Genomic DNA, 23,747 nt, shown 5'->3' on the forward strand with positions numbered 1-23,747 from the left:
TTCTTTTCCAGCCCTTTACTGTACTTACTGTAACCTTAATCTAGGGCATGTAAAGAAAAGGATTATTAAAAATAAAATTATAAAATAATGATTTTAAAATTAATCTGTGATATGTCAGTTGTTTTTAACATGTTCTAACATGCATAGAAAACCATGTAATGTTATGCTATTTTGTTAGCATCCTCGCATACTAAAACATTGAATGAAAAGCATAATGAAAAAAATAGATACGTTTCTCACATACAGGTGAAATATTGAAAGTAAATATTATTAAATCTAATTCAGCAGATGTTTAACTATTAATTACCTGCAGCCAAGTGAAAATTTATTCCAGGGTGTATAAATTATTTACTATACGGAAATATGTTAATATACCTAATCACATCACATAGCCCAAAGCCGAGAAATCATGCATTAATCTTAATAGAGACAGAGAAACAGTTGGTCTCTTTTTATGATAGAAAAATATTAATCTAGAAATGGAAAAGTATATTCTCAGTATGCCACAAACAGCATACATACTCTGATGTTTTTCACAGTTAAACATCAGAGATGGTCTTTTAAAGTCATAAATGGTACAAGAATATCTTCTATTTCATGAATATTTAAGGGAAAAAAGTTAATGAAAGTTCCAACTAGTGAATAAGACATGAAAGATTTGATAAGAGGAAAACATTATTATTTTCAGATTATATTATGACTATATTTCCTGAAAACAAAGTCTGGAAATTAGCAGATCTGATAGTTGTCCTCATTCAAGCTTCTTCAGTTGGCCAAGGGATTCCAGTGAGTTTGACATGTAACATTTATTAGTTGTGTCTTTGCATTTTCCTTCAATTCGGAACAGTTCCTCATTTTTTCTTTGTATTTCATACCTTGACAGTTACAGAACTATAAATCAGTTATTTCATAGAACATCTGTTAATTTGGGGTGTTCCTGTTAGTTTAAAGTTAATGCATCATTGGCTGAAGTATTTCAGAAATAGTGTTGTGTTCTCATTATATGCCCATCCTATCAGATGCACATGTTTTCCTTTGTTCTATTACTGATAGTGTTTACCTTTGATAAGTTGATTAAAATGCTACTGACCATTCTAAACTTACTATTTTTCCATTTTTGTAATAGGTGTTATATCAGGAGATAATTTGTAACCATAAGAGTACCTATCCTATTCTGCATTATTTTATCCATCTGTTTATTTATATTGGCATGTATTCATGGCTTTCTGTTTTATTCAATGATTATAATTTGTTTCTATATATATTTAACTGCTCAAATTGTCCAAGGTGGCCAAATACTGAAAATTATCATACGGCCAGGATCTGCACTGATTACATTCCAAAGCTAGGATTTTTAAGAAGAATTTTTAGATATACTTTAGGATGCATGAGTAACTTGAATGATGGAAGAGAAGAAAAAAAAAAAAAAACGCAAGCAACTAATAAGGACAATTTCCATCTCAGGCTTCCTATTTATTCTTGATTCCCAAGGAAGGGCTTAAGTCATAAAAATCATTAAAGATGTAAAAGTTGAGATACTGATCTCTAGCAAACTGGGGGTTTATCTGAATTATGCAAAAGAAATGATCTGTAGAGTTTTTCACACATCTCTATTGACACCAATAAATATGGTTTCGTTTAATTAAAAGCCCTCATTATGGCTTGCATACTGCCTGGGGCTGAGTTGTGAAGCCATTAGAATGGGTTCTAATCCAATCTGTACACAGAGACTCACAGAAGGAAGATGTTGTGAAGAGACAGAGGGAGAAAACAGCCACCTACAAGCTGAAGAGAGAGGCCTGGAACAGATCTTTCTCTCCCAGTCCTCAGAAGTACCCAACCAGTGTGCACACCTTGATTTTGGACTTCCAGATTCCAGAAGTGTGAGACAATAAATACCTGTTGTTTAAGCCACCCAGTGTGTGATTTGTTACAGTAGTCCATGCAAACTAATACACCTTCTTTACATTATCTAGTTACTAGAAGGGTCTCCAGCTTGCGCCTCTAAGATTGATAAGGACTCAAAGAATACCACCCAACATGGTGAAATTATCAGAACCTAAGGAGGTGAAGTAAGCAGCTAACAAACCAAGTATCACTCAATATGTGTTCAACCCCATGTATGTAATCACTAGATGACATTTTTTAACTGAAAGAAAACACAGTTGGCAAGATAGACACATCCAACTTTGATTCCTCGAATTCTTCTTTGTTGCCCCAGAGTTGCTGGCTCTCTAATCTCTGATCATACCCACTTCATGTAACAGGCATCATAGTGGAATCAATACAGCAAAGTCAAAATTAACAACCTTCTCTATGTGTTGTTTACATTAGCTAAAAATTTTTGTAATAGGCATGTTACAAAATGCAATATATTTAAAACTTTACATTTTTTATTATTATATCTGAAATTTAGGGATTCTTTGCAAGAGGAGCAAGGGGAAAAGTGATTTTCAATGAAAAAATTTAAAGAGATGAAATTCTTCAAGTTTTTGATTTTTACACTTTTTAGTGTAAAATTAAGAAATTAAGAAAATTAAGAAATCATATACACATGGAATTCGATCTCCACATTTCATCCTAGTTGTTTTATAGGCAGTTTTTCACATTCCATAAAAATAAAAATGATAAAGTAGTTTTAAAGCCTAAGTTGCATATTTTGTAAAAATAATATATACAATATTTCTGAACCTAATTTTAGCCATTCATTTTATTAAATCATTGGATTTTCGATGCTTGAAGAGAAACTGAATGACAGAAGCCATTCTATTAATACCACCTCACTAAGTTCTTTTTGTTATAGCAATAATAACATACATGATTTATTTCTAAAATCTTAAAATGCTTGGGAAAACTAAACAGAGTATATAGTACCTTTCATTATATATCTCAAACTCTGATTACAACAGAGTTTTCTTTATTTCAATTTTCCTCTAAAACTGATTTAATACATTATTTTTAAGAAATAATATTTTTCCTAAAAGAACGATAAAATCTAGCATAAAAGTAAAAGTTGAACTTTATACCGTAAAATTGAGAGACAATGAAGGTGTGAAAGATATCTCTGTTAAGATTTAATACTCTGAACTTTAGAATTAATGCAGTATTGGTGGAGAGTAGTCTTAGGGCAATCAGGGCAAGTAAGTTTGAGATAGGATGTGGAAAATTCAGTAATTAATAAATTTATTTAAATTTTTAAAAAAGAATGCAGTATTAAAATAAGAAATCTACATATTTACCATCCTACAAATTTCCCCCAACTAACATAGGCATTAACTACACTTGTACTAAATCACCTTTACTGACCTAGAATATTGTTTTTGAGCATTCCATCTACCACACACCTAAAATTAGGAAGTGTCTACTGAACTACTACTAATTTTGAGAAAAGTTTCATTCACAATTAAAGTTAAGGTCAATGAGTTGCCTTCAAATAGTTGAATACTCTTAGTAGTCTAACAGCTCTTATCATAGCGCCAAAGAAGTGAAAAAACTCAATTGTTTTTAAACTGCACCATTACATGGTCTCTTTCCCTAAACTTCTCTTTTAATTATGCAGTCCTTTTTGATAAGTGGATAAGTAATGATCTCTTTGGATGAATAAATGGTAATCTGATTCTACTGCAAAAGAATAATTTGGCTCAGATATAATGTTCTTTGGACAAATAAGTAGTTAATATATTACCAAAATTAGTACCAAAGAATTCATAATAATAATCTCATATTTTATTAATAATTATCACCCTCAACTTTTAAATTTTTTAAAAATATATCTATCAATATAATCCTAGAAAATTAAAAATTTTTAGGAAATTGAAAGGATTAGTTTTCCTAACTGTATGTGTATATTTAACCACACAGGTCTTCAGAGAACTGAGATTGTGGTATTTGGTATGCTTCCCAGGTGGCACTAGTAATAAAGAACCCACCTGCCAATGCAGGAGAGAAAAGAGACAGGGCGGGGGGTTGGGGGGTGATCCATCCCTGGGTTGGGAAGATCCCCTGGAGGAGGACATGGCAACCCACTCCAGTATTCTTGCTTGGAGAGTCCCATGGACAGAGAAGCCTGTCGGGCTATAGTCCAAAGGGTTGCAAAAAGTCAGACACAACTTAAGTGGCTGAGAACACATGCATAGTATTTATAACACTTCATCACATGGAGTACTGATGGAATATGCCTGAATAGATCACTCCATGATCCAAATACCTGCTATCTGGGGCTAAGAGGTTCCATTTCTAGCAAACAGGCTCTATCTCTCCCAACCACATGCAATCATTCATCACATAATCCTAGGAGGATCATAAATCCTTTATAGGAAGAAAGTAGCAAGGAAGGAGACCAAACAGAAACAATTTAAACTATGACCTATGAGGGACAGGGTAAAATGCTGTATTTCTACCTGGTATCATCAGTGCTAGATTAGTGGAGTACGTCACTATGATCTCACAGGTCAGAGTACAATGAGGAATCAACATACACTTTGACAAATTAAAGTATGTGTGCTTAACTGCATGCTCAGTCATGTCCCACTTTTTGTGACCCCGTGGATTGTAGTCCACCAGGCTCCTCTATCTGTGGACTTTTCCAGGCAAGAATACTGGAGTGGGTTGCCATTTCCTTCTCCAGGGGATCTTCCCAACCCAGGGATCAAGCCCACGTCTCCTGCATTGGCAGGCAGATTCTTTAACCACTGTGCCACCAGAGAATAGTTAATACTGTGGGATTCAACACATCCCATTATTTTATAATATGAAGATTCCAGCTTCAGAGTCTCAAAACAGGAGGATATAAAAGGGGCTGACTCAAGCCTGAGGTGAGACTTAAGGACCACCAGTTGTTATTTCAACATTTATGTACCAAAAAATACATGTATAGATACAAACAGAGCTATGGTAGAGTCCTGGCAAGTCTTCTGAATATCTCCCTCTACACTTTTCATTCATATTTATTCTGGCCTCCTCATCAGATGTTAAGTCTGTCAAGGATATATAGTAGTTCCTCTCTGCTCACAAAAGGACCTTTATCTAACAATATTTAAGGTCTTCCTTGTAGCTCAAATGGTAAAGAATCTGCCTGCAATGCAGGAGACCCAGGTTGGACCACTGGGTCGGGAAGATCCCCTGGAAAAGGAAATGGAAACCCACTCCAGTATTCTTGCCTGGGAAATCCCAGAGACAGAGGAGCCTGGCAGGCTACAGTCCATGCCATCAAACAAGTTGGACACGACTGAGTGATTAAGACTACACACGAATATTTTAGACTGTTAGATGAGCTAAGTACCTTTTATCTGACTATAAGTCTGAAGAAATTTGGAATGAGGGGATAATAAGTGATGCTAATGGGTTTTTAGTAACAAGATATCTTAGAAAGATAAGTGGGCTGTTTACTCCAATGAATCCACCTTGGAATCCAGTGAGAAACTTGAAAGATCTAGGTTAGGACACAGCAATGGCTGGCTGGCAAGCAATGATTGACAAGGCCTCAGGACTAAAGACAAATGAATCATGGAGGGTGGGAAAGAGACCTATTGTTTTGTTCTGGTTTATTTTCAACCCTTTCTCAAATAGTTCATTAGAAGTCTAGGTAAATGAGAGGCAGAATAGGTGACGAAATCAGTTGGGGAATGGACACTGCAGTTTCTTTCTTCCATCTTTCAGATACATGAGAAACGTGGGCTCATAGGTAGAGAAAAACTAGGAGTAAAATTTTGTGACATTGGTGGAAAGACTCAAAAGACTATTTTTATATGAAATCAAATTATTAAAAATTAGAGCATTTGGGGAAATAGACTTTTTGAAAAGCCAGAGATTAGAAGCCTCTCACATTCCGGACCAGTGGCTAGATGTGCAGTGGCTACTGGATTATGAATACTCAAGAGCTGTGGCAGGACCTCACCCAGGGAGAATCTGAATCCATTCCCGCCAGGGTAGCAGGAGATGCCAACATCTTCCCAATGGCTGCAGTCATGACCTCCCCAGGGTCTCCGCGAACACTGAAGGAAACTGGCTTCCTTTCCTGAGCAACTGACACCTTCCAACCATATGGGTCCCGTGCTCTCTTCAAAGTGGTTTGCAGAGGCTTGTTTGCCATATCTGTGGCAATAAAATAAACATCATGCACAGAACTGCTGTCTCTTGTTTCAAGGAACCACAAAACATAAAACAAGCAACTTCATTAAGCATCATGACTTCAGAGGGTAAGTACTTGTTCTTTCTCCTATCCTGAGAACTCACTTCTAACAGTAGTGTTCACTACATCACATATTTTGATGATCTTAACAATGTTTGATTGACTGAATGGGTAACGAGTGGATAATTAATCCTATTCCCCCAACCATTCTTGTGTTTTGTCTACAATTTAAGCCACCATCCAGAGAGAATGCAGACAGATAAATGTCAAATTCCTGACCGTGGAAATAACACAGTGCACCAGGAAGTGAAAACACTTGCGTCAGCCTCTGAAAGCCTTCTGAGTGCATGTGATTTCATTAGTTCTCTAAGACCCTTTCCTATCCTGTCTTCCAAAATAAACCATGTGAGGAATTTCCTGGAGGTTCAGTGGTTAGGATTCCACACTCACTGCCAAGGGTTGCAGGTTCAATTCCTGGTAGTGGAACTAAGATATTGAAAGCTACATGGCACAGTCAAAGAAAACAAGTAAACAAAAAATAAAAACAAAATGTATGTATTGGTTCAATGATTTCTCAAGCATCATTCCCATCCATGATGAAACGTGGATTTTAACCCATCAAAATCAGAGTAATAACAGTGTTTCTACCTTTTTATAAGGTTACATAATCTGATTTTTTAAACTTTCATGAATTATATTTGTGTTTCAACTGACTTTATTTGTAACACTGCCTTACTGAAAAACCCGAAGTATATTATAATATATATATATATATATATATACACACTGTAGAAATAGGAAAGATCCACAAAGTCAAAAATTAGCAAATAAGTCAATCTCTACCTTCGTTCATCTTCTCCCCAGTTTAGTTCTTTTGTTCTGTAAAATCCAAACAAGCCTCCAGAAATCCCTGGGCTAAAAGATATCTGAAGTGTCTTTCAATTGGTCTATATAAATAATTAAACTCTAACTCATAAATTTTATGTTAGTCACTTCCATCCCAATTTATTATTTCTGTACTAAGAGTATGAAGAGATCTTTCTCTCTGAAAAATGAATTTTCCTAATCTTTTCCTATGCACTTACTTATTAAATTTATTTAACATGATAAACATTTCAATTAATTAAAACAATGCAACTTTCAATGTCATTCTAAGACTTCTATTTTGCTGACTTATCGATTCTTAGCTAAAAAAGTAATTATCCTAAATTCCATACTGCTATCACGCTCAACTTACACCAGGTTTCCACAAAATGCAGCAATCGGATTACATCCATTCATATCGATTATGTAAGAGACAGCAAGAGGTCATTTTACTTTGGGATTTCGTTTGTATGAAGAAACCCAGAGTTCACCGTCTTTTTCATTCCAAAAGTGCATTCTCTTTCAGAAATTCCTCTGTAAACTAAAATGTAAATGTAGCAGGTGCCTATTCTACCTTCTAACGTAATCATTTAGAATTTTAACAAATATTGAGAACACTTTCAGAACCATTAAGTTCTGATACTCTGTATATGCAAGAAAAACTGAATGTATCTGTGAAACAATAAAATAAAATAAAAAATGGAGAAAAAATCAGCATTTATTCAGTTGTTTTCACTAATAAGGAAAAATATGAGAACAGTAAACAATAATATTTTTGAATTTTTCTAAACTTGTGAAAATGGGATACAGTTCTCAGACTAACAGAGATTTACTTGGATGAAACGGCATTTTAAAGTAATTCTTATTAATTAAATATCAATATTTATTTGGCTAGCATGTCATAGCCCTTGACCTCATAATTATAATTAACTGCACTGCCCATGAAAATTCAAAATATTTGTCAATCGCATACATCTATACCTTTGTGATGTCATTATTTACAACAGGAAAATTTAAACTAATTGATATATTAAGTAAATTATAGTATGAACATCATCAGTTATGTTATTAAAACTATGACTACAGTAATATAAAGTAAAAAAGTGAATAGTAAAATTATATATCTACTACTAGAGCTGCTACAAAGTTATACACAAGTTTTAATAATGGAAAAATTAGGAGTAGTTTTTTATTTTCTCTTTTTTCCAAATCGCTAAAATTTTATATTACTTTTACAACTTTAAAAATATATGTTTAAACATAGCTTGAATGAAAGCATATTTTAAGTTTTAATAAATATTTGCAATTAATTCTATCTCAAGCTGAAATAATATAATTTTGCTTATTTCTTTTAAACAAGAGACAATTACTTCAAGTATGACATAGCAATATGGAAAATAAGAAAGAATGGGCATCCATGGGCTTCATTCAGATATTAGCTCAAAGGCATCATTTGCAATTACTTCAAGCAACTTAGGTCTTTACTCTGGAATGCATTATGTGTGTGACATGAAATATATTGCTCAAAGTGTGATACTCAGTTTTTAAGAGAATGAGGTCAAGGGTGAGTTCAAAAGGTCATCTCATGACAAGAAAGCTGTTTTTCTCAAATAAAAGTGATAATTATCATCACATTATGAGAAAGGAAATAATGTAATACCAAAGAATTTGACATTGGACTTCTCTGAAATTTTAAATACAGTGATGTTATCACTAACAACATCCAATAGTAGCAATGCATCAGAATAAAACTGATCATTCACAGCATACAGTCTTACTTAAATAGACAAAACGGGACTTAGAAGTCATCCATGGCTCCAACCAGTTATTCAAGAAGAGGGGTCATGGCAGGAAAGGCAAATGAGATAAATAGCAAGATATGGTTATTTATCATCAAAGAAATGTTATTGTTTTTTAATTGCTGAACTTCCATATATAGATAGGTAGATAAGAGGGGTAGGAAGGTAGGTAGAATAGACAGGTAGATAATAATTGAGAATATATACTGTTAGTATTATAGACATTACAAGCAAGGGTGACAAAATAAGACTTTTAAAAATATAGCTTGGCATTTAGCTATCTCATATCAATAGATCTTACTTAAATCCCAGCTGTCAGCAAACCACATAGGTATTAAGATCAGTCCAGCCATCATTACAGACAGTCCCCCACTGTCCCCTGTAATACACTTCCAGGCGACGCTCATGGCTGCCTTTACCACCTGCAAGTCTGATGACGCCATCTGCGACAAGAAGAAGACACGGAGACTGAGCAAATAATGATCAGAAAAAGGCAGAGCAACATTGTAATTTCATGAGAAATATCATCCTACCCAGATCTCTCTCGAGGCCTTTTTTTAAACTCCTATTAGAATTGTCCTTGGTAGCTCGGACAGTAAAGAGCCTGTCTGCAATGCTGGAGACCTGAGTTCAATCCCTGGATCGGGAAGATACCCTGGAGAAGAAAATGGCACCCCACTCCAGGATTCTTCCCATGAACCGAAGAGCCTGGAGGACTACGGTCCATGGGGTGGCAAAGAGTCATTCACAGCTGAAGCAACTAAGCACACAAGCATAGAACTGTGCTCAGTGATCTGAGATCATTAACGGGATTGTTCTTGAACAAAGTCATAACACATATCGGTCCTAACAAACTACTTCCCTTTTATTTCTACTCTTGTGTCTAACTAGAAAAATATACTCTGATATAATTCCAAAGTAACTATTTAGATTTCTTCAGATTAAATAATACTTGGGAAATTTCTTATGGTTTTAATCTCCTTAAAAGTATGAGCAATATTTGTCACTTTAATTTAAAAAGTATAAAAACACAGTAACTTGGAAATAGCTGAAAAATTTAACTGTGAATGAAAAAATACTGAAATATGAAGACAGAAAAAGCTACTCTGGTTAAAGAGTGATCTATCATGTCAAAATATTTATTACTATTCCTTAGGCATTCATAAAGGATTTCCTGGTGGCTCAGATGGTAAAGAATCCACCTGCAATGCAGGAGACCCAGGTTCAATTCCTGAGTTGGGAAGATCCCCTGGAGAAGGGAATAAAAACTAGGGTGCATGTTTTGCCTGTGTTCTTTTATCGATAATACAAATCTAAATTTCAGTCTTCTGAAATTAAATGAATACTTAATTCCCAGAAAATCCTGTAAAAAGCTTCTAAGCAGATACACAATATAATAAATTCATTCCCCAAAAAGTATAAGAGGCCATTTCCATCCAAAATAATCCAAACACTGTCCCTCTTCCCAAATGAAATATATAAATAATCTTGGGAGAAAGTCATACTTTTCATGAATCTCTGGGATCATTCAAAGTAAATTAAGGTCTCCTAGCAACAGAATCATTATTAATGTAAAATTTCACTGTTTGCAAAGCATTGTTACACCTGTTACCTCATTTGACCATCCCAGCAACAGTACAAGACTATCCTCATTTGAAAGAGGAGGAAATGGAGGCTCAAGAAGATGAAGTGCTCTGGCTTACAATCTGGTATAAATTTTCTATTTGTTTTGTGTATAAATGGGTTATTCTAATAAAACAACAGTGTATACAGAGCTATGTAAATAAAAAAGTAGACCTTCAGCATTTCACAGTCTGTCAGAAGTATTTCATTTGACTTTTTTAAAGAAATATTAAAGCCTTAATTTTTTTCTTCAAGCTCTTTTTGCTATAGAAACAACAGATTTGTGTTGACCCAACTTCTCTTGCCCATCCATTTCTCTCTTCTTCCCCTCAAACATTTAAGTACATACACATACACTCATTTGCACTCAGACATGTCCTTCTTGCAACACAAGACATAGCTTGACAAGCATGCTGTGATTTGGAACAGTCTGAATATTCAGCACAGCAAAGGTTAACCTGGTTCTTTAATAGTGTGCTTTAATCAACAATCCCATCAAAATAGTTTTACCAGCTATAAACACATTCTGAGAGTCAAGACAGGCTAATAAATGAATGGACTAAATGTATAATTATAAAATCTAACATCCTAAATGTAGCATTGTACACTGATTCTGACTACTAGGTACTATATATTGCAACAAGATCATATATTCTTAATTACTTTATAGGATTGTGTAGCTTTCAACTGAAAAATTCAGAAATATCTATAAATAAAGAGATAGCATTATAATATACAGTGTATATTCTTTTTATGTCTTATTTGGGGGATTTATTTGTAAGTTCATTTAGTAATATCAGCTAAATTGAGAAGGGAAGTTAAGCCCAAATACGGGCGAAGGCAAGAGTGGCTAGGTTGACAGGGTGAAGTTCCTACCTGTTAGAGGGGTACAGGACACTCCAGCATCTTCTTCATGGTCACAGTTATGCTCTCCCCAGGAACTCTTTGGACACTGCTCAATAGAAAGCTCATTCCCAGTGCAGCGTACTTCATCCAACATTACTGGGCCAGACCCTTCCCCAAAATACGCCTGTTTCCACGCTTTGGCAATGCCACTGAACAAACATAAGAACATAAGTCAGATTGAAGGTTAGTCTGACCTGTTTCTTCTTTTGCCTCTGGCAAAGGTAAACTTATGATTAATTTATAATTTTCCGTATCAATTCACTCCACTGTATCTATCTTGGTCCATAAAGTACCAAACTAAGAATGAAAGAGCTACAAGCTAGAGTCTGGGGCCCTGATGACTGTGGAACCACCGTACCAACCTTGAATTAACTATCTCCGGTCTCCAGAGAGAGAAATAGACTCTTGTCTTTGTTGTTGTTGTTCAGCCACGCGGTCACGTCTGACCCTTTGCAACCCCATGGACTGCAGCACACCAGGCCTCCTTGTCCCTCACCATCTCCCAAAGTGTGCCCAGGTTCATGTCCATTGCATCAATGATGCTGGACAGCCATCTCATCCTCTGATGACCTCTTCTCCTTCTGCCCTCAATCTTTACCAGCATCAGGGATTTTTCCAGTGAGTCAGCTGTTCACATCAGATGACCAAAAGACTGGAGTTTCAGCTGCAGCATCAGTCCTGCCAACAAATATTCAGTGTCGATTTCCCTTAAGATTGACTGGTTTGATCTCCTTGCTGTCCAAGTGACTTTTAGGAGTCTTCTCCAGCACCACAGTTTGAAGGCATCAATTCTTCGGTGCTCCGCCTTCTTTACAGTCCAGTTCTCACAACCGGACATGACCACTGGCAAGACCATATCCTTGACGATACGGACCTTTGTCGGCAGAGTAATGTCTCTGCTTTTTAACACATGGTCTAGGTTTGTCACAGCTTCCCTGCCAAGAAGCAAATATCTACTGATTTCATGGCTGCAGTCACCGTCCACAGTGATTTTGGAGCCCAAGAAGAAGAGATCTGCCACTGCTTCCACCTTTTCCCCCTCTCTTTGCCATGAAGGAATGGGGCTGGATGCCATCATCTTAGCTTTTTTAATATTTAGTTTTAAGCCAGCTCTTTCACCCTCCTCCTTTGCCCTCATCAAGAGGCTCTTTAATTCCTCTTTGCTTTCTGCCATTAGAGTGGTATTATCAGCATATCTGAGGTTGTTGATGTTTCTCCTGACTGTTTTGATTCCAGCTTGTAACTCATCCAGCCTGGCATTTCTCATGTCTTGTTTAAGCCATGGTTATTTTCAGTTCTCTGTTACTCATGGTCAAACATCTCTTCACTCAAATTTATTTGACTAAATTTACTTCTCTCACAATTCAAAGTGACACCATATTCTCTAGAACCCCAGATTTCAATGAAGAAGATCATGATTGCCTGTCAAAATGATAAATGACTTCAGAAATTGTATCTTCAGCCTTTTTCAGCCATTTAATTCTTAGACTAGAGAATTTATATTTTTAGTTTGCTTTTCAACGATACTGCATCTATTCCCCATTATTTAAGTTGCCTTTTTCTCCTTACATTATAACTATCTTGAGAATTTAAAACCAAAACAGGAATGCAATTTTGATATATGTAATTCAAATTTTACTATCCAGAAATAAGGTTTTATCAGAACAAAGCCACACTCATTCCCAAGTTATTGTCTGTGGCTGCTTTTGCACTACACAAAAGCTCAGTGGAGTAATTGGAAAGTCTAAAATATTCACTATCTGTCCCTTTACGGAAAATGTTTGCTGACCCTTGCTCGAGAGGAAAGAGATTAATGAAAGCAAATATGGAAACTGATTTAGAGAACACTGAAAGCTGGAGAGTAGAAGCAGAAGAGACAGGATGACTAATGCAGGCCATGGGGAAGCCAGATAGGAGCAGAGTTTTAGAGAAAGGCAGATTGACCGTCTCTTGGGTCTCTGCCCTGTGACAATTGCTAGAAAAGAAAAAGACCTGTCAAAGAAAATTTCAGTGAGTATAATTCCTTGAGGCAAGACTAGGTGCTAAAATAAAACCAGGGACCAATATGAGAGAAAATAAAATTTGATCCCAAACTCAGAAACAAAAAATAAACTCCAGATGGTTTCAAAATTTAAATAGAAAGAAGGAAAGAAAGGGAGGAAGGAGGGAAAGAGGAAGACAAGATGACTAAAAAGTTAATACAATGCAATGAAATAATAATAACATAGTTCTTATAACCTTGGTAATAAGGGAATTTCCTGAGCAAGATGAAAAACCAAGAAATCAGAAAACAAAGACTAAAAAAAGTTAAACTTATAAATTTGAACTATGTAATAAATAAACCAAACACATAAATTTGAACTATTGTATGGCAAAATACACCACAACCAGATCAAAAGGCAAAGAAGGTGAAAGATATATTTGTAAAATATAACAGCAATCAAATAAAAAAAATTCCTAGAAGTAAATAATCATAATTTATTATTATCATAATAAAAGAAAAAACGACCAACATCAAAAATAGGGTAATGGAGACAAACAAGCTATGTACAGAAGAAGAAATACCCATGGCCACTGAGCATATTGTAAGATGCTCAACTTACAGTGATCAAATTAAAACAGTTAGAATGCATTTTTACATATCCTTAAAATCCTTTGCACTAAAAATCTAGGCTAAAAGATTAAAAACTAAAGGCTTTCTATTCCCAAGAAAAAAATAACAAACCTAAAATACTCATTACTTGGGAGTGACTTGAGACAGGCTGGACAGAGTAACTGAAATACTTTGCATTTCAAATATGTCAAAGATGTGGTAGAGGTTCTAGGAAAAAGCAAAAGCCCTGATTAACAGCCTCTAAACTGTGTTCCTTCCTTAAGGGAGAACACTAGATGGGAGATCAGAAGCCCCGGATAGTGACTCTGGGGAAAATCACCTATGTTATAATGCAGCCTTAAAACATCATTTGGGTGTTTTATTTTCTTCCTTATGCATCTCCATATTTTCCATTGTTTACAACCATTATTTTAATGATCACAAAAATGTTTAATTAAAATAAACTAATCAGAAAAATTAATGCAATAAATTCAAGAACCAAACAAAACAAAAAAAACACGAAGAAATCATGATGTAAAGCAAACTAGGTTTCCCAGCTAATTTTGGAGTTCATTAAAAATTAAGATGATATTTATAAATTCACACAGTCCTTCAGCCTATTTCCTGGTGTCCTGGACTGTATTAGCTTTCAGGGGAATACCAAAGAAATGGATGACTCTGCCGTTTAAGACATTGTCTAATACCAGGGAAAGCAACATGAGACTCATGGTTTGTTAAAGGCTAATAAGTACTATGTAAATTTGATAAAGTTGTGTGTTCTCTTCCCTTCCATTATGAAAAGTATGTCCACATCAGCCCTGGCAGTTCATTTGTAGTAACAGTCCCAGTTTTACTACTTTCTCACCATCTGACCACAGAATAAATTTGTGGAATAGGGGTTTTCTGATATAATGCATCGATTTATTAGGTTATTTTATGCAAAGCTGTTTGACCTACACAGCAGCAATCCCCAATAGACACCGAACTGATCCTATGTCTGATCCGTATCCAAAACATTCCTAAACCTATTTAGCTAATCTGATTGTATTCATATAAAATTTGTCTGTTTTTCATAGAAAAAGAGCAAATAAAAAATACCACCTGACTAACTCAATCCCTGGATTTAGCTACTACTTTGACTAGACACAGAATGGAGTTAGGCAATTCTATTGTGTAAAAAGAATTACTTGCTAGGTTATAAAAGATTGGTTCTTTGACAGCAAATATCATTTTGTGACACATAACATTTGGATGAAAAACTCATTTTTACTGGTCAATAGTCCATATTTCTTTCTGGAAAACAATCCCCTCTATCTCCAATAATGATATTTTGAAGTATACTGAATGATTACTGTATCCCAGACACTGGTCTAACAGCTTCAAATGTATTAACTTTTTCAATCCTCCCTACAACCCCATGATGTTATTACCCACTGTTTACAGATGAGGAAACTGAGTTGCAGAAGTTAAACAATTTGCCCAGCATTAGATAGTAAAATTTGTCTGGCTTTAGAGCAGACTCTGAAACACTTTACTTTCTTTCAGTCTCTTGGGGCATTTTCAGTGATGTGTCTGTGGCACATTAATATATAGTCTGTCTAAAACATGCTCATCATCAATTTCCTCCTACAATAAACTTTTCTCCCTTGACTTCCCTATTTCTTTCAGCTTGTATTCATATTTATTCTTATTAATACCTGCCTATTTTGCAAACAGTGTAACATGAAATGAAAAATCCTACCTTGGGAGCCACAAATCTCAAGATTCCAGTCTTCATTCACAGTATAATTTGGGGACTTTGAGTAATCTCAGAGAGCCTAACTTTCTCATCTGTTAAATAAGGCCTCCTTTCTGCTCAATAATTGGACATACTAATAATGTTTATAAAGTATTTTAAAAATTAATAAACAATAAAATAAGAGAACAAATAAATATTTAAAAAGAGCATGAGAAGAATTTTTATTTTGACCACGGAATAATATGGTTCTTTCTTTAAGATAATTTTATAGCCAAAAAAAAAACCTAAGAAGAAAAAAGCGCTCAAAAATTTAAAATTCTTATGTAAATTATGGCATATCCACAAAATAAAATATGATGTCACAGTTCCATGAGCAGCTATGCTTTTAAGAGTTCTGAAAGACATAGGAAATGCTTTAATGTTAAGTGCACAAAAGGAACTCCAATTAAAATGTCTCTATCTGAAACTTCACTGCATATGTATGCATTCTCAAGTTCAATTTTCTAACACTTGGCTTCTTCCTTTCCTAATCCTCATGTTTCTCTGAGTTCTGGATTAATCAAATTTAAATATCTTAAGTACAGTTATTCCTTTTGTGTTTTAGGACGCTTGCCAGCTACCAAAATCTACAGCCACCATTAAAAGATGAGGGTCAACAAAGACAGCATCTCACAAAGAAATTGTAACCAGCACTCCAGGGAGGCATGATATAGTTTCCCTTTGGGAATTCAACAAAGCAAGTACCACTGAGATGAAACATGCAACATTAAAAATTATTGCATCTGAAAGTACTGTGCCTTTAAGTGAGCAAAACAAATTCTAGGGGAAGAGCACTTGCAGAATACTGCTGTACTGCAAGGTTATGAGAGAAGTAGAAAATCAAAGTAAAGAAAAACAAAGCAAAAGAACAGCATCAGCTCAGATCCTAGGGTACTTAATAATAAAAAAAAAATCTCCACCAAGCTAGATTGTTGGTTATTACACAGGCTTGTGGAAGATCTTTGCTGTCTTGAATATTTGAAGATATTTTTCCTTTTCATCACTTCTCCAAACACAAATCTCCTCATACAAAAGATGGCAGCGAGCAAATGCTTGAGAAAGATGTAAACACTTTACTCAACCCATACATATGTTCAACATTAATACAGTCTTCCTTGTGATTCTATCTCTACATTCTTTCCATGCAGTAGACTATTGTTTGTCAACACAGTCTTTGTTTGAGAACTGTTTATGTAAGTGAAAAAAAAAAAAAAATCTTGGCTCTCAAGAAAGAACTCTACATTACAACATGAATTTTTAGACTCACTTTTAAAACTATGAAAGTGAAAGTGTTAGTTGCTCAGTGGTATTCAACTCTTTGAGACCCCACAGACTATAGCCCGCCAGGCTCCACTGTCTATGGAATTCTCCAGGCAAGAATACTGGAGTGGGTTATCATTTCCTCCTCCAGGGGATCTTCCCAACCCAGGGATCGAACCCAGGTCTCTTGAGTATCCTGCATTAGCAAGTGGGTTCTTTACCAGTAGCGCCACCTGGGAAGCAAATACTTGAGTGATGTTTATCTAATCAAACTTTTGGATCTAGCCTCCCATTTCAGAAGTTACAAGAACCAGAATGAGACAAATTCAGAAGGGAGGATATTCTACAAACCAACTGGTGTGGTCTTTGGTCTCTGCAACAAGTCAGTGTTAGGAAAAACAAGAAACTGTTCTGGATTAAAAGACTTTGGGGGTATAACGTCCAGATGCACCACAAGGCCCTGGGCTAAATTCTGCTACAGAGAAACCATCCGTCAAGGACATGGTGGGAACACCTATGGAAATCTGAATATTACAGGATATTAAACAATGTAAGAATGATTACCACTGACATTAGTTGTGATGATAATTTGGCTATGTAGGACAATGTTCTTATTTTTAAAAGGTGAAGTATACACTGAAGTATTTAGAGGTAAAATGTTGAAACACCTTTATTTTGTTTTAAAATACTTTAATATTAACCTACAGTTTTGAAAAAGTGGGAGGGGAGGGGTCAGTTGCAAAAACAATTGCAAAAAAATTACGGTTCAAGGTTCAAAAATCATGCTCCAGTGTCAAAGACTATGCTTAACTGGACAAAGTGAAACAAGAACTGAGAAGACTTAATTTTGAGAGGTCTCCACATCAACCCACCCCTACCTGCCACAACATGCTAAATAATTTTTTTCCAATTTAAAGTAAAATATCAACTTCAGAAGATCTGCCAGTATAATTTCAGAGAAACTTTTAGGCCTGCTATACCAATGTTCAAAATCACTAAAGACAAGGATCAGAGGATACACAATTATACCATACTATTCCAAAGTAACCATAACTAAAGCAACATATAATATTGGTTTTCTGTCTTTATTCCACAAGCTTCATTGCCATATCCTGCATAGGAATTATTTCCTTTGAACATTAATAAACATTCTTTGTTCTAAGCACATACCTAACAAATAAGGAGCAAAGGGCAAAAGTTTAGACGATATTTGGGGGAAAGAAGTTGAACTTCAGTTAAAGCCTCACAACTAGTTTCATCATATGACTTTGGTAAGTTACTGCAGTTGACCGTGCTAGTTACTACCTGGGAGTCCTATAAAGGCTCCCGATAAAAAGTGGTAAAAGGCTTAAGGTTCTTAAGGATACAAAATCAGTTGAATTCAGATACAAACAGGTTAGATCTATAGGTACATAGACATTCTCTTCAAGGAGACTACCGCCGAATACAATGATCAAAAAGGTGGCTTTTTCTACTTGTTCAAAGAAATGTGCAATTTAAACACACCTATCTTTGGGTATGGAAGTAATAAACTTAGAAATGTAAGCAAAACAAAAGAAGAAGAACCAACCTCAGACCCAGCTGCCTGCAGACCACTTCTGCATCTGCATCATCCCACTGGTCGTCACAGACTGTCCCCCACTGACCGGCATGGTAGACCTCCACTCGGCCCTCACGCACACTGCTCCCCCCAGCAAGGCGCAGGATGGGGAACGCAGGGCCTGCGATATGAAATTAACAACAAATTAAACCTACACATTCATACTGAGCTATAGAAGATCAGGTATATTCTATTTCTTTGCCATTCTCAATCATAAAGTTATATTTAATAAGCCACTTCAGCAATATGGACATACCCACGCATGTCTAATATATTTTATGATAATCTCAACTGATTAAAATCCTCCAACTTGAATTACATTCATACAAATAGCTGTCAAGAGGAAGCAGTCTAAATTCACTTTTTCCCGAGGACCTCAGAAACCAGAAAAGACACACTCAAAACTGCAGTTATTGGAAATCCATTTGATTTTTATGGTATTGTGGGGGATAGCATTGATTTTTTATTTACAGTAACTTGAGAATTACCAACATGTAATTATTAAGAATGGCACTTATATCTATGACATACTTGCTTTCAGCATAGAAATATTTCTACATTTGTAGAGATCAAGTCAAAGTTAACATTATCACATTATAAGAAGCTGGTGGACATCACAGCCAGTACCTTCAAAAAACAATATTGAAGATTCATTTGTGTATGAATCAGTTCATCATTTGTGTATGAATCAATTCATTCTCTGTGAAGAATACCAGAGGCTTCCCCATGCAAATTCCTTATTATAGTCTACAATGCCCTTATCTAGCTTCATCAGTTTTTTAATTTTTCTCTCTTTTTCTTAGTCTAGAATTGAGGACACAGGGAACGCCTTTCCCTTTCACTCAAGTACTTCAGATACCCAGCTATGTAGAAGGCATGTAATAAATATTTGTTGACTGACTGGATTGGCAAACGATGACTAAAAGCCTAGAAAGAATATCCCAAACAACGAAAAATAACTATTGATATCCACTCCTTCAATTCTGTTTCTTAAACAGCTGTTAGGCAGAGAGGCACTGCACAAATGCTACCCTTAAGAAGTATATTGCCTCGGGATATGGACAACATGAGTACAGATGGGAGACCATTGAGAAGGCCCTGCAGGGGTTCAGATGCAAAAGGTGCTCGCCCACCCCCGGAGGAAATTAGGGAATCTCTTCTAAAGGAGCTGTAGCTGAGAGGGCCAAGATGATGGATGGGACTTCATAAGTTCTACATGGGGGATGTGCACTTCAGACAAAATGAACCGAATGAACACAAGCATAGAAACACAAAGCTGTATGTGTTTGGGAAACAGAACGGCCCTCTAATTTTTCTGGAATAAAGAATGTGAGATGGTCAAAGGTTCAGAACAGGCTGGGTCCCTATTAGGAAATTTAGTGTTATCTTTTGCCAAATACTCATCATTTATCCACATGAAATATGCTTCTAATTCCTCCACAGTATAAGCAGCTATCAATAAATGGTACTTGGACATTCATATTTATATTCAAATATCACACCAGAGAAGGGATTTAGATTAGCAAACATGTACATATACTCATACTCTGATATTTGTAACACAGTTTTCTTACATAAGTCAACTAGCACTTGTAATTTGGAAAAGGATAAAGGTAGGTTTAATAAACATAACTGTTCTCAACAGTATATAGCAGCTTCTTATAATTAATGACTGCTGAATTATGACAAGAAACCTAAATTTACATGTTACTATGTTTTTCTTTTAAGAAGCTTGGAAAATATAGAAACAAACCAATAGAAACAGCATAAATTTCTTAAACTATTATATCCTTCTCTGCTTCTCCTCTCCCCACCTCCATAGTAAGCTTGGAGAAAACAGAAAAAAAAAAAAAAATTTAAAAGGAAATTTAAAATTATCTACAACCTAGAAACATTATGGCATAATTACCTTACATTTTTTTAAACGTTGTGCTTTATTTTTAAATGTAGTTTTTACACTGGTTGTATAAGTATTTGTGAAAATATAGAGAAGCTCAAAGACAAAATTTAGTCACCATCTCACATCTTCCCAATAAATACACGCACAAAAAAAAAATCACTTGAAAGAAATTTCAGTGAAGTAGTTGACTCGTATTTAACTTATGGATAAATAAAACTCCCAGACATTTTCATTTATACTGATATTTCCTATGTCCAATACAAAGATACGATCTTCTACTTTGTAAGTGTTGGAAAAGTACTAAATGCCAAGATGCTAAATGTAAATTCCAAACTAAAAGAAAGTATTAATGTTAAAGGTCTGCTGCTGTGCCTTAAGATAGACTCAGTGTTTGCTGATTTGAGCTATTTGTTTTCATATTCTCATTTAATTTACCATAAAAGCATATTTTTTCATTCTCACTTCTAATTTATCTCAACCTTCGATATTTTATATATGCTTACATCAACCTTAAATTTATCTTTGCAGCCAGAGCATAAACAAGTGGATAGATTATAGAGAATGGAGAGCTTTTTTAAAAAAAGAGTAGACAGAGAGCCTGAAAAAAATATACTGACTTCCCATTGTTGTTAGAATTAAATGCAGGCTTTTAGAGTACTACAAACTGTATGTGTGTATAACTGAGTCATTTTGCTGTACACCAGAGACTGGCACAACACCGTAAATCAAATTAAAAATAAAATAAAGTACTATGAAACCCTGAAAAAAAAAAAGGATTGTTTTCAAAAATTTACTTACTTCACTACTTGAAAAATGTTAACATACTTTATCAGTTCAGTTGAACACAGAATACAAGCAATGTCTACAAAAAGCAGTGCACTGTTGAGCCCGATGCACAGCATCCCTGATGTAGCAATGTGTAAACATGTGTTTGCCACAAGTAGGATTACCAAGAGGTGGAGAGGCAAAGGAAGAAAAGGAAAAACTTACAAGACATAAAGACTTAGAATGCACCTTGCATCCACAAAAGGACTGTAGCTCTCCAAGCACACACTTGTGTGATATCTTGCACCATTTCCATTGGTTCTTCCAGTCAGTTCACAGGAATGACCCTAGCTTGGATCTTCCTATGTTTTGCAGAGGGAGTGTGTCAATTCCTTCCCTGATACTTGTACTCAATCAGAAACCATTGCCCTCGGCTGTCTGCTGGCATTCTAAGACCTGGGACATCTGATCACGCTACTATCGCCAAGAAAATCCAAAAAGGTGTGATAGCCACAGGTTGTGGTCACACGTTAAAACAATCACGGACCCCAGAAAACCCACCCACAATTGTGAAACTAAAAGCCTAGAAAGAATATCCCAAACAAGGAAAAATAACTAGCAAAGGGAGCTTCTCCCGCTGCTTCCGTTCACATGATCATACACACATCTGTATACCAAAACCACATACTAATCACCAATGCTGCAGATGGTGACTGCAGTCATAAAATTAAAAGATGCTTCCTCCTTGGAAGGAAAGTTATGACCAACCCAGGCAGCATATTAAAAAATAGCGACATTACTTTGCCAACAAAGGTCCATCTCGTCAAGGCTAAGGTTTATCCAGTAGTCATGTATGGATATGAGAGTTGGACTATAAAGAAAGCTGAGCGCCGAAGAATTGATGCTTTTGAACTGTGGTGTTGGAGAAGACTCTTGAGAGTCCCTTGGGCTGCAAGGAGATCCAACCAGTCCTTCCTAAAGGAGATCAGTCCTGGGTGTTCATTGGAAGGACTGATGTTGAAGCTGAAGGTCCAATCCTTTGGCCACCTGATGAGAAGAGCTGACTCATTTGAAAAGACCCTGATGCTGGGAAAGACTGAAGGCAGGACGAGAAGGGGACAACAGAGGATGAGATGGTTGGATGGCATCACTGAGTCAGTGGAGATGAGTTTGAGTAAACTCCGGGAGTTGGTGATGGACAGGGAAACCTGGCATGCTGCGGTCCATTGGATCGCGAACAGTCAGACACGACTGAGCGACTGAACTGAACTGAATGCCTAGGACATCATGCATAGGAGCCCTTATCCAAGGTAGCGATTTGTTTTATGGAATGTGCTATCTTCAAAGAATAATGCTAATAACTATGATTCTATTCTATTTTATAAAGTGAAAACATTTTATTATAGTTTCTGTATTTTATATTTGGTTTCAAGATGACTTTTAACTTGATTCCATCACAATTTTTCATTACCCAAATAAGTGTTTCATATACAGTATATAATAATCCTATAAACAAATTATATTAAAACAGAAAATATGTGAAGTGAGGTCAGGGCTTCTCAGGCGGTCCAGTGGTTAAGAGTTTGCCTTGCAATGCAGGGGACACCAGTTCAAACCCTGGTCTAGGAAGATCCCACATGCTAGGGGGCAGTTAGGTGCAAGCATCACATCTACTAAAGCCTGCATGATCTAGAGCCTGTGCTCCACAGCAAGAAAAGCCACCTCAATCAATGAGAAGCCCGTGCACTGCAACTAGAGAGTAGCCCCCACTTACTGCAACTAGAGAGAGCCCGTGCACAGCAGTCAAGACTCGGTGCAATCAAAAAAATTTTTAATTAAAAAAAAAAAAAACAACTGAGTTCAAATGGAAATCCGACTGTTACATGAATTCCTTTGAAGACTAATTAGATTGTTGATAGACTATGATGATTCAGACTCAGGTCTGTATTTCAACGCTTAGGAAAACATTCAACTAAGACATGTTTTTCATCTGGAATGCTGAAAACAGAATAAAAGTAAAGCAAGGGAATAAAAATTTTTTTTTTTCACCATGGGAAAAGCTACACAGGTCAGCAGCTGCCATCTTCTCAGAACATGCCCTGCCCTGCCAGATGTCTTTTTCACAAAGCAGTATATTTTCTTCATCTCCTCTGCAACGGACATTGCTCCAATAAACGGGAATAAGGCCCAGTTCAGAAAACGGGGTTTGTTTTGCGACTCCTTTTCCTCTGGAAGTACAATGCTCAAGGTTAGGTTTATCAAATGTAGGCTAACTTTTATCAAAGCACAAGGGTTTTAAAAAAATTGAAAAAGTCAAAAAAGGTGGATGTGGAAGAAAAAGACAAACATAATGGATTATGTAAATTTCAAGGAAATCAAAATATTAGATCAGAACAGGGTGATTATCTATGGCAATCTTTCTAATTAACCTTGAATAATGCTAGGCATGTGCCTTTATCTACAGCTGATTTTAGAAGAAAATGGGCAAATACTACAGACATAAAACAGGAGTCTGGATGGTTATATGGAA

At 35.8% G+C, this 23,747-nt stretch overlaps 2 protein-coding genes across 6 annotated transcripts in view; one reads left to right on the plus strand and one right to left on the minus strand.

Moving 5' to 3' along the window:
* The window catches only part of LOC145506740 (uncharacterized), an 82,368-nt gene that overhangs the window by 49,300 nt on the left and 9,321 nt on the right, over window positions 1-23,747 (plus strand). Inside the window, exons 2-4 of one of the 5 annotated variants that reach the window (XM_081492072.1) lie at window positions 16,258-16,441; window positions 17,238-17,502; window positions 19,551-19,673. The exons of 1 other annotated variant lie outside the window; for it this stretch is intronic. In XM_081492072.1, coding sequence (XP_081348198.1) covers window positions 16,258-16,302 — 45 coding nt within the window. In that variant the 3' untranslated portion in view covers window positions 16,303-16,441; window positions 17,238-17,502; window positions 19,551-19,673. Of the gene's footprint in view, window positions 1-1,727; window positions 1,913-16,257; window positions 16,442-17,237; window positions 17,503-19,550; window positions 19,674-23,747 lie in introns of those variants that run through there. 3 more of the 5 variants (XR_014054275.1, XM_081492063.1, XM_081492080.1) reach the window with 3 other exon arrangements.
* Window positions 1-23,747, minus strand: part of LOC145505944 (neurotrypsin-like) — a 74,687-nt gene that overhangs the window by 27,498 nt on the left and 23,442 nt on the right. The window contains 5 exon segments of the mRNA XM_081489322.1: window positions 5,897-6,093; window positions 9,095-9,236; window positions 11,293-11,471; window positions 18,523-18,673; window positions 23,267-23,445. Of these exon segments, the coding sequence (XP_081345448.1) occupies window positions 5,897-6,093; window positions 9,095-9,236; window positions 11,293-11,471; window positions 18,523-18,673; window positions 23,267-23,445 (848 nt within the window).

This window comes from Giraffa tippelskirchi, chromosome 1 (genome assembly GCF_054371585.1).
Source record: "Giraffa tippelskirchi isolate mGirTip1 chromosome 1, T2T-mGirTip1v1.2.pri, whole genome shotgun sequence".
NCBI classification, from domain to species: Eukaryota; Metazoa; Chordata; class Mammalia; order Artiodactyla; family Giraffidae; genus Giraffa; species Giraffa tippelskirchi.